The 16,258-nt window shown below is 44.8% G+C and overlaps 1 protein-coding gene and 1 non-coding gene across 2 annotated transcripts; one reads left to right on the top strand and one right to left on the bottom strand.

Annotated features, from left to right (window-relative positions):
* Window positions 1-856: 856 nt before the first annotated feature.
* TBPL2 (TATA-box binding protein like 2) lies at window positions 857-11,590 on the bottom strand. The gene is made up of 7 exons (XM_052783766.1): window positions 11,542-11,590; window positions 8,145-8,556; window positions 7,067-7,154; window positions 6,287-6,378; window positions 5,237-5,404; window positions 3,538-3,632; window positions 857-936 (listed from the first exon to the last, which is right to left on the bottom strand). The coding sequence occupies exons 1-7, from the start codon at window positions 11,588-11,590 to the stop codon at window positions 857-859; spliced, it is 984 nt and encodes a 327-aa protein (XP_052639726.1).
* TRNAG-UCC (transfer RNA glycine (anticodon UCC)) lies at window positions 11,428-11,499 on the top strand. Its single transcript has one exon. It is a non-coding gene; the product is annotated as a tRNA-Gly (tRNA).
* Window positions 11,591-16,258: the final 4,668 nt, after the last annotated feature.

Below are 16,258 nucleotides of genomic sequence, written 5' to 3'. Positions count from 1 at the left end.
CCTTGAGTTCACTTGGAGGTGAGACAAAGTACAAGAACCCCACTGTATTTTCCTCAAGTCCATTTTAAAGGCAGTTCCTAACCAACATGTTTTTGTCTGGGCCAAGCAACAAACTCCCATCATCTGAGGGGACTTCAGTAATACAAGTGGGTACCATTTTATTAAAATCTAATTTGTGTCATAACAAATTAGATAATTTGCTTAGTTACCCCTCCACCCACAGACTTCCTACATATGTTCCAGCACTGCCAGGGGCCTTGAATATCTTCTCTGTAAAAGGAGTACCAACACCATTACACATAAGTGTTTGTCCAACTGGTAGGATCAGAGGGATTCAACAGATGTCCTCTGCAATCACTGTCTTCAAAACACTGAAATCAAGTCATGCTGGATTTTGTAAGCTATACTGTGGACAAAAATATATTTTGAGTTTAAACATGAAAATACAACATCACAGAAGCTAGGTTCCAGTACACTTAAAGCTGAGGATTTTGATAAAGCTAGTTTGAAGTACAGAGTTGATTCACCTGTTCAACAGGTGAAAAGAGACACATGGTTTCTCTTACAAAATACTTAAATGCCACCTTAATATGCATTCTATTAAAAGTACATCCATTTGGCAAATTTTTCAGCTTGACAGAAGTTGTCAGAACTCAAGTGGGTTACAGACAGCTAATCTGAAAGCAAAAAACCATTTTGCAAACTATAGAAAGGCATCAGCACTTACAGCATTCAGAATGGCATCGTTTGCTTAATAAACCACAACTGTTCAGTTGGGTCCAGGAATACTATGCATGGATCAGAAGCAAGGGTAATACAAACCCATTTATTATTCTTAGTTGCTTTATGGGCCATGTTATGATGCTTTCTTGAAAGCTTTTAGAATGGGGTAGATGTTCTCAAATGCCTCGTAGATTTCAGAACGCTCTTTTGCTCCTAGAAAGACATTTAGGAAAAAACATGTTAAGAACTAACAGAGTGTTGGGAATAACTGGATGCAACTCAAACCTAAGATTACAAACCATGAAGAAACACAGGAGTTTAAAAGCAACTTACTATTAGTTTAAGGCAGAATTTTTATCATACTTCCAACCCAAACCATTCTATGATTCTACGTGGCAGAAGGGACCTTAAAGACCATCTAGTTCCAACCCCCCTGCCACAGGCAGGGACACCTTCCACTAGACCAGGTTGCTCAAAGCCCCATCCAGCCTGGCCTGGAACACTGCCAGGGATGGGGCATCCACAGCTTCTCTGGGCAACATGTTCCAGTGCCTCACCACCCACACAGTGAAGAACTTCTTCCTTGCATCTAATCTAAATCTACCCTCTTTCAGTTTAAAGCCATTACCCCTCATCCTATCACTACAGTCCCTGATAAAGAGTCCCTCCCCGTCTTTCTTATAAGCCCCCTTTAAGTACTGAAAGGCTGCTATAAGGTCTCCCCAGAGCCTTTTCTTCTCCAGACTGAACCACCTCAACTCTCCCAGCCTATCCTCATAGGAGAGGTGCTCCAGCCCTCTCATCTTTGTGGCCCTCCTCTGGACTCACTCCAACAGGTCCATGTCCTTCTTATGGTGGGGCCCCCAGAGCTGAACGCAGTACTGCAGGGGGGGGTCTCACCAGAGTGGAGCAGAGGGGCAGAATCCCCTCCCTCGACCTGCTGGTCATGCTGCTTTTGATGCAGCCCAGGATACAGTTGGCTTTCTGGGCTGCGAGCATACGTTGCTCACTCATATTCAGTTTTTTCATCCACTAACACCCCCAAGTCCCTCTCCTCAGGGCTCCTCTCAATCTACTTATTGGCCAGCCTGTGTTTGTGCTTGGGATTGCCCCAACCCATGTGCAGGACCTTGCACTTGGGCTTGTTGAACTTCACAAGGTTCGCACGGTCCCACCTCCCAAGCCTGTCAAGGTCCCTCTGGAGGAACCTCACAAAGAACAATTTTTATCCTGCTTTAAGACTAGTTTTGTTTAATCTGTGGAACCAAAACAGCAGTTGGCTACTCTTGGCAGGTGCAAAACATTGGCTTTGGGAAAAAAAAAATCAACTGAGAAAAGCCATGGTGTTATCTGCTTAACAGTAACAGCTCTGCCTGTTGATAAGGTAAGGGGAAAGATAGAAACAAGAAATGAAGGGCATTTATTCCAATACTGGAACTTGAGCCACAGTTTGAGAACTCCCCTCCTCCAGTTCTGAGAAGCTTTTTTATTTTTAGGCTTTCTTATAGCACCTGTGATTTCAAAGCTAGCCTTTTCCATGTTACTGCAAACAAATCTTTAATAACAAGCCTTGTACACTAACTGTATTACAGTAGGCAGGAACATTCCTCGCCAGTGACACTACTCTATCACGCTAGTACAACATACACTAGCTACAAGAAAACTGTGTTTAAATGAACTAGCAGTTGCGTTAAGTGCCACTCAGGATGAATGTGTAAACCTTTCCCTCAGAACACACTTGGACATGACTAACTCATCTGCATTACTACAACTTTTACTTTCAAAAGTAAAGTTACTTTCAAGTTACTTTCTTGATTAGGGAAAAAACCTCACAGCTCAGCAAATGCAGTTTTGTCATTACAGTCGGGCCCAGTGTTCACAGATGAGGACCCACCTTAGTCCTTCTGGGCAGGCTGCACACTCAGGGGTGTTGTAATTAGTGTACCCAAACCCACAAGTATCAGTGGAATGGAACTGGCCAGTATGATTTTACTGGACCCAAGAAGGTGGGGGGACATTGGAGGGCAAAGCATTTAAGCTTTGTACCGAATGCCTTGTTCCTCAGTTAGGCTGAGCTCATTCATGATTACGAGAATCTCTGGCTAAGGCAGGTGCTTCTCTTGTCTTTCACATACCTCAAAGCTGTGTTGCAAATATACATACAGCGTTCAGCTCCTCTGGGAACAAGTGCCATTTACCTTTCAGTACATCTGAATAAAAGTATTTTCATAAGCTTTACAAAAGAATGTGTTAGGAACATACACTCAGTAATTCAACTTATTTTGACATGGGATCTGTGGTACAGATACCTGCTGAGCACGCTTACTCAGCAAGGCTTTTGACTCAGGAGTGTTTTGCCAAACAGTCTGGAACAAGTTCTTCCATCTCCACCCTTTCCTGTAATAATCCCTGATGTTGTCAGTGAAGTGTTTTAAGGAGTTTGCTTCCTGACCAAGCAAATTTAAATTACTTATTGTGATATTTGTATTGAAGTGACTGTGTAGTTACTAGCACATCAGCATCCTGTTAGGATTCTGTACATTGACAAGGGGCATTATGCTTTATATAAAATAAAGGTACTCAAGTTTAACAACATGGAAATCTGAGACGCTATATGAAGCAATATGAGATTCTAGTGCAACAATACTGATATTGTTATCTCCAGAAAACACAGATAAGCAGTAGTAGGCATTAAAAAGATCTCCAAGTGGCTTTACTGTGGCAAGATAGTAGTTCAGCTAATGTTCAATTTAAACGCTTTCTCAGAAGATATGGTAGCAGTTGATTACAGATATACAGAGGGAGACCACTTACCAGTCAGTACAACTTTTCCAGACACAAAGATAAGCAGCACTATCCTCGGTTTGACCATCCTATAAATAAGGCCAGGAAATAGTTCAGGTTCATAGCTGTTTCAAAGCAAGCAGGTAAGATCAGTAAAATGCAAATACTGTTTCAGTGTTGTATGCATAAAGTGCACTTTAGTTATATTAACAATAGAGTAATTAAACCCACAGATTTTAGCTAGCTACCCAGAGAAAGGCAGGTCAGGTTTTAAGACATCTTCAAGAGAAACCTGGTAGTCCTAGCTGGAGCTGGTAGGAGTTCTTTATGCTTACTTTTAAAGACTTCTGAGCCACTTCTGAATGCGATTTTCCATAGCACTGAAACCATTATTGTAATTTTCAAACCATACTCAATTCCTTAGTCTGCAAAGAGCCCTTATCAGGAAGCATCTTGAGCAACAAAGACAAGATGACAGCCAAGTGAATCTTTAATATATATATTTAGTCCCCAAATTAAATGCAAAATATTAAATGCGGTGCTAATAAAAGACAACTGAATTTTGATTTTGTCAGTGCTGAAATCATCCCTTCCTCAGTGATGGCAATAACTAGTTCCAAACAAGCCCATCTTGAGGGCACAGCATGCTCATCACTCAACTACAGGTTTACTTTAAATTGATGGCTAATAGACATCTAGACAGAAAGAACCAAAGCAATATCCCAGAAACACTGTATTTTCAGTTGTGTATTTTGCAGCTGCAGTCTGGCTTCATACCTGAAGGTTAGAAACCTTATCCTTGCAGATAGGCATCTGGCTGGACAGGAGTTAAGAGGCCTGCTTACTATGAAAGGTTCACAATGGAGCAAGGGCATAGATCAGGTTCAAGTAGCTTAAGAGCTGCTCCAATTAAACCTGAAGTGTTTAATCAAGACTGGCTCTTTTCCTATTGACATGGTCTGCAGTGAAAAAAATACCCACTAAGGTTTGGTATCACACTTGGCAATAACAGGAGACTAGTAAAATTCTGATCACCAACACCGCTCAGATTAATGACAATCTCTGGTGTGCATTGCTGATATGCAGCAGCACCAAAGATTGTGTCAATATTCACTGTCAAAGAAAGCTTTTACAAAAGAGTATCTTCATTAACCAACTGAGCAAAGAACCCAGGAGCTTCTTGCAGTTCTTCAGCTCTTCATCTTAACCAGGTCTAATGTGCATCTAATTTACCCCAGAAGTGACTTGTGACTTGAACACTTGTGTAGTATGCTCGCAGTTGCAAGGTTTCTAAAGCTGGTGTTTATGGTGTCCCTGCAAGGAGAAAGCAGCAAACACCACACAGGAGGGCAGTTTTAGAAGAGCCCTTCACTGTTGGATTGTGTCAGTCATGGTTTCAAGCACTGGAAGCTTTACTGCTAGCTGGTGTATGTCATCCCGGCAGTCAAGCACAGGGTCACTTTGGCCTGTGCCCCACTCCAAACAGGAGTTACTGCAGAAGATAAACCTTACCATCTTTATTGTAACACGTGGCATCTACAGCCACTTCATGCTGGCTGAACCAGCGAGCATGTCTTTTGGTGAGAAAAAGACATGCTTGATATTCAGTATCCAGTTAATTATTCTGCTCTTCTGCTAGGCTTGTACAGCCTCAGGATTTGAGTCTCTTCACAGCTTACAAAGACACTGCTCCAAGTTGCATGGGGTTGTAACCCTGACTTCCACATACCTGCTGAACTGCGGGTGAGTGAGAACCAAGCCTTCCAGCCGGATGGGGAACCTCACGTCACAGCTCCCAACCATATTCTGTATCTTAAAGTCCAGGAACTTGGCAGGGAACCCAAGTTTCTGCACCACACGTGCATACTTCCTGGCTGCGAGCCGCGATTGCTCTTCACTGAAGGAAGAGCAGAAAGGGAAAGCAACTTCAATTAGTGCTTTCTTCTGCTCTCAAGATGGAAGTCAGTTTAGAGCCACCACCATGCTAATCTGTGCTCCAGAAAAAAGATATGCTGCTGCTCAAAATAGCAAGCCTCTATCCCCAGAACCACATCAGTGAGCTAAAAGGAATAAAGCACTTTGTCATTCACTTTCCTGTGGTTTATTTGAACACATTGGAGCATATTGCATCACCCAGGAGTTCCCCTCTTTAGGGGTTTCTCAGTTCCTCACAACAGCTTCTCAGAGCTGATCCAAGAGGTAGACTGCAGACACCGGTGCAATCATGTAGCTAGTTGGGGTGGTGGTAGGGGTTGGAGAAGGTATCCTAAGCTGTAAGTTAATGCGTTATCTCATTGACAGTTTAGGGACATAAAAACCAAGGCAGCTGCTGAACTTGAGGAAAAGAGCTTCGGAGTACAGAAATAAGCTTTGCTTTTCTCCAATTCCCATTTTCTCTAGAGGCAGATGTGTTTGTTGACTGGTGAACACAGACACTGAAGAGAGACTTGACAGACACAAGTTATGTCCTAACTCACTTTAAAGTCGGTGAGAAATGCAAATAACCCCTTAACAATTCCTGGGCACTTTAGCAGCTTTTCTGCTAGTGTCTGCTCAGCTCAATCTATATTCAGGGACAGAAGCAAGGAATTCAGTAATTACTAAACTGGCATCATGAAGAAAGCTAGGCATTTTTCAGCATCAGTGCTTCATTTTTTTCTTGCAATTATGACAACCTTTTACTAGATAATTTAAACAAGATTTTCTGACATTTTTCATCAGAATATAGGCGTAGCTGCAAGACCCAGACCTTCAGAGGGAAGAAAAACCAAAAAAATACCTTTTTGCTCCTGTGCAGACGATTTTTCCAGAACTGAAGATGAGGGCTGTTGTTCGTGGTTCCCTGATTCTCATGATGACAGCAGCAAACCTCTACAAATACAAAGGAAGACCTCACAGTCCAGCTGAGGGATTTAGCTGGTCTGTATTTCTGTTCATTCTTTCAAGAACTGTCACTTTCAAAGCTCAACACAGCATGCATTTGCTTTGTAAAAGCATTTATTTACCAGCCTGAAGTTATTTTCCACTCCCCTAGGACCAGGGGGCTTAAGACTACAGTCACAGGACCACTGCCTTGTCCCTTACATTTTTTGTTGAGCAGTTTGGAGTCACTTACAGAAAGCCCATTATTCCCAGTGATATTCTAGTCTAAGCCACTTGCTAGTAGTATCAGGTAATACCAGTTTGACTCCAGTAATTATCTTTCCTTCAGCCACAAGTTTCAGGGCAGATCTTTCCTCCCCCCCAGCAAGGGCTGCTTGAGCCATTTCAGCTGGAGGTAGCTGGCCACAGGTGGGAGAGTTCATCTCCTTTCTTAAATAGCTTAGTAACATCTCATTGCTCAGGCTTTATTAAAAAAAAAAAAAAACAAAGAAAGAAAATCTCCTTGTGGTCCCCTGTATTTTTTAATTTAACAGGCCCAAATTGCAGATTTTTATGACTTTCCCCTGTGGGTCAAGACAGCACTATTAGAAAAAGTACAAAGCTCATGGTGTGTATTAGAATCCATCAGCACCAAGAAAGGGAAGTGAGGGTAAAGCTTTGAGTCCTTAAGATTTACCTTTGGGTTATACTCTGCATTTCTGGCATGCAGAGCTATGTTCTTCAGATCTAGTTTACAAGCCAAGTTTACAGTCGACACTATATTCCTGAGGAATGAGAGAGGAATTTTCTTACTGCAAGAGCAAACCACTGCAGAGCCAACCCCCAACATTATCAGCTTAATGTGAGGTCACACTCCAATTAATAATTGCCATCAACTAATTTCCTGCCTACCTCTTTCCCACTCTAGCATTAAGCTACTTTTGGCAAAACTTAAGTAATTCAATACCAAAATTATAGTTTGAGATATAACAAGGTACAAAATTATTAGTCCCTGAATACTGAGTTTGTGTGACTTCCAATAACTACATCACTGAAGTCTTTTACAGCTTTGAATGGAACCATTATTGAGTGTTTACAGAGTTACTACAGCACTCTTAAGGTAGGTAAGGGTATGTTATTCTCTACAGGTATAAACTACTCCATAGTTGCTCTAGCCTAGACAGGACAGGATCTTTTAATGAGGCCAGAATTTCTCACACTTCTTTTCATGCCCCTTTCCCTTGCTCAGAAAAGCAGACTGACATCTTTAAACCCCTGGAGTCTGCTGTCATCCTTAACATTCTCCTTGCTGGAAGAAATCCTCCAAGTATTTTTGTCTTTTCACTCTGCAGACTGAAGTAACTAGCAGTACATACTATATATAAATAATTTCTACCAAACACTTCTCTCAGAGACTTCATCTCCTGTCTCCCAGAAGAGAGTTTTCCCCCTTAACAAGCCGGAGGCATTTCAGATACTTGCTCACCCAGCAGATTTATCAAGTCACTCTCCCCTGTTTTGCTAAGCTATGTATTGCTCTGTGCCATTTCCAGTTTTGTGTTGCACTGATCAGCACAGTATCCAGTTGCCTTCCAATATCATCAGTTCATTTGCTCCATATCTCCTCAGAGAGGAATAACTGCCTCCCTAGTTTTTTGGGTAGGCTTAAAGACCAAACCACACTTGCTGCATTCTCTGAGAAGCCAGAGCAGTACCTAGCAGTTTAAGCAAAACTATGGCTATATGCTACATATATAATACATATATAAACTTACTGCAACTGAGGAACTATGCCAGAGCTTTCTGATGCAGGTGTTACTGGTGTCATAGGAGTCATTGGTGTCATTGGAGGACACGTGCCAGATGCTTCAGGAGATGGTTGAGTTGCATCTGGATAGGACAAGCTGCTTTCATCCATGAAGACACTGCTGTCCTCATTTCTTGATACTGACCCATCAAGCTCCTTTTGTGTTTCATGACCATATTCAGATAGATTTTGTTGCTTGTTATCTTGGGTAATATCTGGAAGAAAGCTGAGATCCACAGAGAAGTCTGTAGGAAGCTCTTTGGGCTGATTAAATTGAGAACCAAACAACACATCTTCAGTTGTTTGAATTGGAAGGTCTACACCATAAGGGCTCATGGGAGTAAACAGCTGAGGACTACTTGAGAGGTCATCCTTGAATTAAGAAAAAAGTGTCATTAAGGATCATGCATTAAAACATTTACTTTAACTGGGAGACTAAATTAAGATTAATCTTCTATTCAATGAGGAAGTTGAAATCATTTTCCCACACACATATTACAGCAAAGAATAGTCTCCAGATTTGAACGCATGTTGTTTGCTTGTCTATCAGCATATACAAATCCAGATAACTCCTATAGCAGAGATACGCATTTTCCCACCACACTTCAGAGGCAGTCTAGAATACCATAATACCACAAATTGAGAAATACTATATACCTTCAGCAGTGACTGGAGGTACAATGTTGGTACTTTGCTCTTCACAGCCACTGACGTGCCTCAGTTATGCACATAACCAACATAATTGCTCATGAGTTTTTCCAAGGATGACAGCTGGCATTTTCTGGCTGGCTTTAACTCCCATTCAGTCAGTATATTACTATTTCCTCTCCCTGCTACCAGGGGACAGTGTCAGTGCTACGTTGGATTTATGCAACAGAGGGCAGCAGCTCACAGAATCACGAGCAGTTTATTCTTTCAGCTGCTGGAGGTCACCAGACTAATTTAAGTGAGACACAGTTAGCAAAGCCAGCATCCTTTCCTGGATCAAGCATGCAACATATCTGCAAGCAAGTTCTTGCATAGCAACGTCCTTCTTTATCAGCTATTTATTGTTATTAAAAGCTATTTAAGAGGCATCATAATATTGAGGAGGCAAGAGTTTAGGAAAGGATTTATTCCCTTCTCCATTAAGGCATAAGCTTCTAGTTAGCGGAAAGCTGCTTCCAAGAAGGTGGTTTCTGCCAATACCCACAGCAGGTGACAGCTTGGACTAGACAATCCATACAAGAGGTTTTGTGTTCATTTCAGCATTTTTGGGCTCGAGAGCCAAAAGGACTTGAAAAGTCCAAGCACAAATCAGAACAGGGAACAGTGCACAAGTCTGAGGCCCTCGAGCTGGCAGCAACTGCCTGAGCTCCAGTGGGAGCAGGGTTTCCAGATCACTGATTTTTCAGCCGTGAGCTAGTGCTGCTCTATGCTCTGTGCTAATCAGCTCACTTAGCAATGCAACCATGCACACGGGGAGATCTCTGCTCCCACTTTGCAGTATATTTGCCTGTAGACACCTGGAAATATCTTACTAAGTGAGAAACCCACCCAGAGAACCCTTACTAGCTTGAATACCAGTGTGATCAGGTCTAGCTCTGAAAGCATCATGAACACCTGGGTTCAAAACTCTTTCTACAACTGACTTTGAGTGCAGAGCCCCATGAGATCAGTTGGGGCAGAGTACTGCTGACTAAGACTAGGCACTCCTTAACCCCTTGGCTCTTTGGAAAACAGGATCCAAGAGCACTATCTGAGAATTAAGAGGTCAGATACAAATGTATTAACAGTTACAAGTAACAATATACTATGGAATAACTAAAATAGCTCTGTTTTAAATAGATATTTTTCAAGTTAGCAACAGGGGGAGGAAGGCACAGTCTCTGCAAGACCTCCAGCGGATTAAGGTTTAGCTATACAGGAGCTAATTAAGGAAGTTTTGTATGAACCACAATGCAGAGAAGATGGTACAAGAAAAGCCTCATCACTGCTAGCCTGTAGGACTACTCACACATCAGAGAACACAATAAATGTAACAGTCAAAAAAACCCTCACAGTTTGTGGTATAGCTTAAATAAGCTGATGGAGAAATGAGTGGTATATGAGGCTGGAAGTATTAAATAGCTGTAAAACAAGTAAAAAAAGTAACAGAAAGTAAACTGCATAGGGTAGGTAGAAACAGAAAGCAAATCTTCCTTTCTCATTAGGTTTCCATACAACCGGTCTGGGAAAAAGCCCTTATAGGGTTAAGCGCTGGGGAAGATTGCCTTCTTGTTAGACAGATGCTCAGAGGCTGTGAAAGGGGGCACAAGACCATGTTTATATTGGGCTGGCTGCCAAGGGTTATTGCTATAGACTCTAGGTTAATTAACTTCACTGAAGGCCCCCATCAACTTCATAGCTTTGGACATCTCCCAGCAGCTCCAGGAAGGAGATTTCACACATAGATCCTGTCTGAGATCACCAAGTTTGGGGCAGCTTGAGGGGAAACAGCCCTTTTCACTTCCACTGCAGGAATCCCTGTAACCCAGGTACACATAAATCAAATCCAGCTGCTTTAAGCAACAGACTTGGATTTTTTTCCTGTTTCTGCAGCGATATCTCACATATCTGCTGTTATCAACTATCCCAGCAAGTCTGAAGTATAAAAAGCTCAGTAGCATTTGTAAAACCGTGGTTATACCTCACCACGTTATATACTTTATAGGGCGATATTCAGAGGGCTTGACTGACTGCCACTAGGAGGTCTCTGGATTTAAACAGCCTGTGCTAAACCCATTTTCTGAGCTGAAAAGTAGTTTACAACAGGATGCATGTAAAGAAGTTGTGTTCCCTGGGTGAAGGTGATGCTCAGCCGTGGAGTCCAGCCCTCTCCTAGTCCCTCACTCTGTTGTCTCTGCAACTACCTGAGACCAGGAAGGCTATTCCAAATAGCAAAAAAAAAAAAAAAAAAAAAGAAATTTCTGCAAGCATTTACCAGCTAGCATGAAGAGATCCAAGCCTCCTGGCCCCTCAGTACCAACACACCCCAGCCCGCAGGCTGGTCCTCGCAAACAGCACTCTATAGCCAGACTTTAAACGCAGCAGCATTCCTCTTACAACACATGAGAGCGACCTCCCCCCGCAGAAAGCCCCTCCAGGGCTCCTCCGTGCTCCCAGCAGCTCTGGATCACCACAACCCGCTGCTCCCCCACACAAAACTGGACCGAAGATGGAGGCGGCTGACGCCGCAGTTGAGGCGCGGGCGGGAAAATGCCTTCGCCGCGGCGTTGGTGGTATAGTGGTGAGCATAGCTGCCTTCCAAGCAGTTGACCCGGGTTCGATTCCCGGCCAACGCAGCTTTTCCTTTCTTTTTTTTTTTTCCCCCCTCTCCCTTACCTGCCCTCCGCAGTGCTCCAGGTACTGCTCCAGCGGCGACGCGCCGTCCATGGGTATAACCACCCACCCGGGCCCCCCAAAACCCTGCCCGGGCCCGGTTTTAACCCCGAGGGGGCGGCACCGGGGGCAGGTGGGGCTCGTTAGGGAGCAAAGCCCAACGCAGCTGATCCCTGCCGGGTATGATTTTTACCCCCATCAAACAGCCTTATGAGCTTTTCACCTGCCCTTGGCAGGGTTTGCTCCATCCTGTGCGAGGGCTGGAGAAATCAGGGTGGTCTCATGTGCTTTTTACTTGAGCCTACAAGCACAACCTGCTCCCCTCTGCGGGGCTGAAGATAAATGGGGAGTCGGAGCTGCGGCTTAGACCTTGCAAAGATAATGCTTCACTTCTAGCTGGTGCTTTTTAGCGAGCAAGTGTAATGTGCCCTTAATTTCTCCCACCTTCCTCATTGACTGCAATAAGGCACATCTGGTCCTTTGAGAGCAGCCCCAGTCCACAATTATAAACCTCAAACTTAAGGTATTGCAATGAAATGGCCTGTTCTCAGCTGGGTCAGCACTGCTAATGCTGCTTTAAATTGCTAACACTGCTTTAACTCCTTACATTTGCTTCTGTCCTCCCCTTGCAGACATTTTCCCCACTGTGTCTCTGTTTCTGCCTCTCATGAGTGATGATTTAAGGCCATTCCCTCTTTGAAAGACTCGTGCGTGGAGAGTCTGAGCGTGCGGCAGCGTGTTCCCAGGAGGGACTTTGCGTTGTGCCTCGCTGATTGATGCTGCGGGAGTCTCGCGCTGCCGAGGCGGCTCGGCTTGGGCACTGCTTGACTTGACGCCAGCGGTTGCTGTCTGACTTGTTCCTTCTCTCCCGTCCTGTCACTGCACGGTGACCCATGGATGGGTTTCTGCGAAGGCACAGCTGGGGACGTGTCCCTGTCCCTGTCTGGGCTGGTGGATGTGCTGACTGCTGTGATCAATGCACCTGCTAGACAGGACTTCGCTTTCTGCTGTGAGATTTGTTTGCAAACAGCTAGCTGAGCTGAAGGAACCCTTGGGAAGAAGATGTCAAAGCCCAGGCACGCAGCAGGTCTTTGGAAGGTGCTGCCAGGCTCTTCTCGCTGCCCCAGAGGTGCAAAGGTTTAGATTAGCATCCTTTATCCGTGGGGCAGAGTGTACGTGGCTGACGAGCATCCTTCCCTCCTCGGCACAGCCTGCTGGGCTGATTTCGTGCTATTTCTGGGACTCGCCCTGCCCCGGCGCTTTACAGGTGCCAAATCGCCCCGGTCCAAGAAAAATCCAGCCTCAAGCAGGTTGATTTACATCACACAGCCCATCCTCGAGGACCCAGGAGACAAGTCGAGCGGCAAAGCAAGGAGACGACTCTCTGAGAGTTTGCACCTTGAATTATGGAGGCTGGTGGAGCTAGCTCGGACCAGTTCAGGCTGGTTAAAACTAAAACATCCCGGTTAGGGCTGGTGGGTGATTGGGGTGGTTGCAGACAGCTCCATGGCCTCGGCTGCTTTTGCCAGCACAACGGGACGGGGTACCGAGGGCGGTGATGGGGGGTGAGCCCAGCCCTCGCAGGCTCCTTCGTGACAGTGTGGGCTTGCATTGCGCACAGGAGTCACTGAATTCAACGCAGGGATGGCGCTGAGTTTGGTTTGTCCTCGCTGCGACATCTCACGGGGACAGGAGATTTGCCCTCCGCTGGTGTGTGAACACTATTGCTGTGTTTAAGTTGGGAAGCCGGAGTATTGCGGTGGCCATGGTGTTTCCCTGGTGTGGCCCTGTCTGTAGCATTGCAGCTGTAGTGCTACGAGTTTCCTCAACTAATTAATCCTTTGTTGCAATGCAGAACCCCCTGGAGATGAGATATATTCATCCTGTAGCTCCTGGGGACTGATTTGTCTGCATTTTGGGAACCTGAGATGGAGAGGTCAAACCATGGTGTTTAAGTGAGAGAGGCTACAACAGAGATGAACATAAAATACAAATCTCTCAATATTGGCACTGCTTCTTGCCTTGGATAGGGGCATCCTGCAAATGGCATGGGCACCAGCGGGAAGCAATGTGATTTTGGGCAAATTGCGGAGTTCGGTGCCTCTTCTGTTAAATGGGTGTAAGATTGTTTACCCATCTTGAGGCGGAGAAGAAAGGAAGATGTTAAGAAAGCTGAGAGAAGGTGGCAAGAGTCACATCGTGTGGGCGATTCAAGTTCTCAGGGTTGCTTTCATGTCAGGGAAGGGTCTTCTGGATGCTGCCCAAGGGAGGGGAGGCACGGCTGTGCCTCCGGAGGGCTCCGTGTCCACAGCCTCCTCCTAATCCAGCGAGCAGGAGGCTCCGAGTCCCTGGGCTTCCCCCTCCCTGAGTCTCCCAGTCTTTGGGTCTCCCCTTCTTAGTCATCAGAAGCGTCATCCTCTCTCTGCTGCGAGGTCGTGTTCTTCCTTCCTTCTTCTGCAGGGGACTGTGACCCACGTCATCAGTTGGACAGATGTTAATTTAAAATGTGTCACTTGGAACTCCTGAGGCTTACCTGCTTGGTTTCTGATCATCCAGGTCAAATAACATTAGGAAGAGCAACTATTTTTCCCCTTTTTCCCCTTCCCAACTTAAAAAAGATTATTTCCATCTCAAGCTGCCTTTTTTTTTTTTTCCTTTTTTTATTCCCTTTGGAAAGCAGCAGCCGCCCGGAGCCAGGCCAAGGTGACTCATGAGCAGGACTGCTCAGAGCAGGGAAGGAGCTACGCTCCCTCCTGCACGCTGGAGGCAGCCATTACGCACATCCCCGAGCTGCAGGAGCCAGTTATGGGGTGATGAGTCATCCAAAGAGCATAGTTACTGTAATGATGAATTGTCATGAGTCTTAATTAGCAAATTAGTTAATTTTACTTAGAAAGTTGATGATTAGTACAACAATGAGTGCTTTGTGCATTCTTTGTAACAGTCATTCAATATTGTTCTTCCTTGGATAACTAATTGGAGAAGACTATTCCACAGAGCTTCTACTAGCATTCCTGTATCGGTCTCTTAAACATTTCTGTAGCAGACATTCCTGCATTACCTGGATGCTGTGATCTGGTTATGGGATGGAACTGATCACAGGAAACTTCCAAAAACCTGGAAAGGACAAGGAGCAAGTCAGTAAGGAAGCTCTACCCGTTTTATTCATTAGTGCTCTCAACAGCTGCCTTCTATTATAGCATGCCGTAAATGCCTTGCTGCTTGCTTTGAAGTTGGTTAATCTGGTCTGGCTTTATCTTATCTTTTTCAGGAGCCAGTTTGGGAATTAAAAGCTCGTGACTGACAACGTTCTGCTTTCTGCTCTCCTGAGCTTTATGCTAAACTTTTATAGCTGTAATTGTCTCAGAAGAGTGTAGCTTGTCTCAGGTGTAGCTTGCATCTCCTGGTGCCCTCACTGCCTGCAGCGTTAAAGCCCTGCCTTTGGAGGAGCTAGAAGAGCAACTGAGAGCAGGATCGTGTTCCAAGAAAAGAGCAATATGTTATGCACAAGATGTCTCTGATTGCAGCACCTTCCAATTACGCCAGGACTCTACACTTCTCTATCGACAGCAGAATCCAAGTCTTATTGTGAAGATGATTCCTTTGGTTTGGTTTAGCTCTGTTTTCGTCCCTGTGCCTTAATTCCCTTCTTGCCAGGGATGTAAATAGAGTGAGGTGCTGAGGAGGACCCCAAAGCGGGGTCAGAGAGAGGAGCAGATGAGCTGCAGCGAGGTCGGCGGGCTCTGCAGGAGTGAAGGACCTGCATGGAGCTGGCAAGGCTTTCGAGAAGCAGCTGCAGCCCAAAAGGCAACTTGGAGGTAGGTGCTGGAGTACCTTCGGTCTGACAAGTGTGACCATCGCTCTCTCATACTTATTTATCCCATAATACTCCATTCTAGATGTGATCAATGCTTGTCAGTGTCAGTAGGTACTGGATTTATTGCCAGGGAAGGAAAGAAGCCACCATGACTACTCACTGAGTAATAGTGAGTAATTTGACTTTTAATTGTGGATCATTAGGTGTATCATCATTAAGTTATGGTGGTGTAAATACGAACAGAATCAGGTCCATTAGATTTGATATTTGGTTCTAACCTGCCCCTGTGTAAATCAGGAGTAACCCTCTTACAGAAGTGAGGTTACAATGACTTGAAATTGGGTCAGAATCTAGTTTAATTTTCCAAGTTTACTGGGTGATGGGAAGAAGGGCTGTAACTTCCCATTTACCCCCTAGTGCCATGTGTCCCTCCCTGTATTGGACGATGCAGCCCAGGTCACACAGTGGTAAGGCTGCCTCTTCTTTGTCCCAGTTAAACCGGGGCTCTCTTATTCCCTAAAGAGGACAGTAATGGGGGATTCGGTACTCTTTGCAAACACTAGTGGACTCCCAGCATTTGTCTGCTAATGCATGCGCCTTCCATGCTTGCTGGCAGAGACCAGCGTGAGGTCAATGCTCAGCGTGCATTGACTTCTGGACCAGGAAAGAAAGTCACTTCTGTCAGATGGAAAAGGGGTAAACTGGCTAGAAAAGAGCCATTTTTTCCTGGCTTCTACAGCACTATTATGTGCAATGAAGACACTAACTGCCCCCGTGTCAGAGAATTGCTGAGAATCAGACCCAGAGAGGATTGCCAAATCCTCCACTGAATGCTAGAGGAAGCACTGTAAGTAAAAGTCATCTGTCTCAACTGAAAGCCTGAATGGTGACTTTAAGACTATACA

This window comes from Harpia harpyja, chromosome 3, assembly GCF_026419915.1.
Source record: "Harpia harpyja isolate bHarHar1 chromosome 3, bHarHar1 primary haplotype, whole genome shotgun sequence".
Classification (NCBI taxonomy): Eukaryota; Metazoa; Chordata; class Aves; order Accipitriformes; family Accipitridae; genus Harpia; species Harpia harpyja.
Note: the sequence above shows the minus strand (reverse complement) of the source record. Positions and strands in the feature narration are given on the sequence as shown.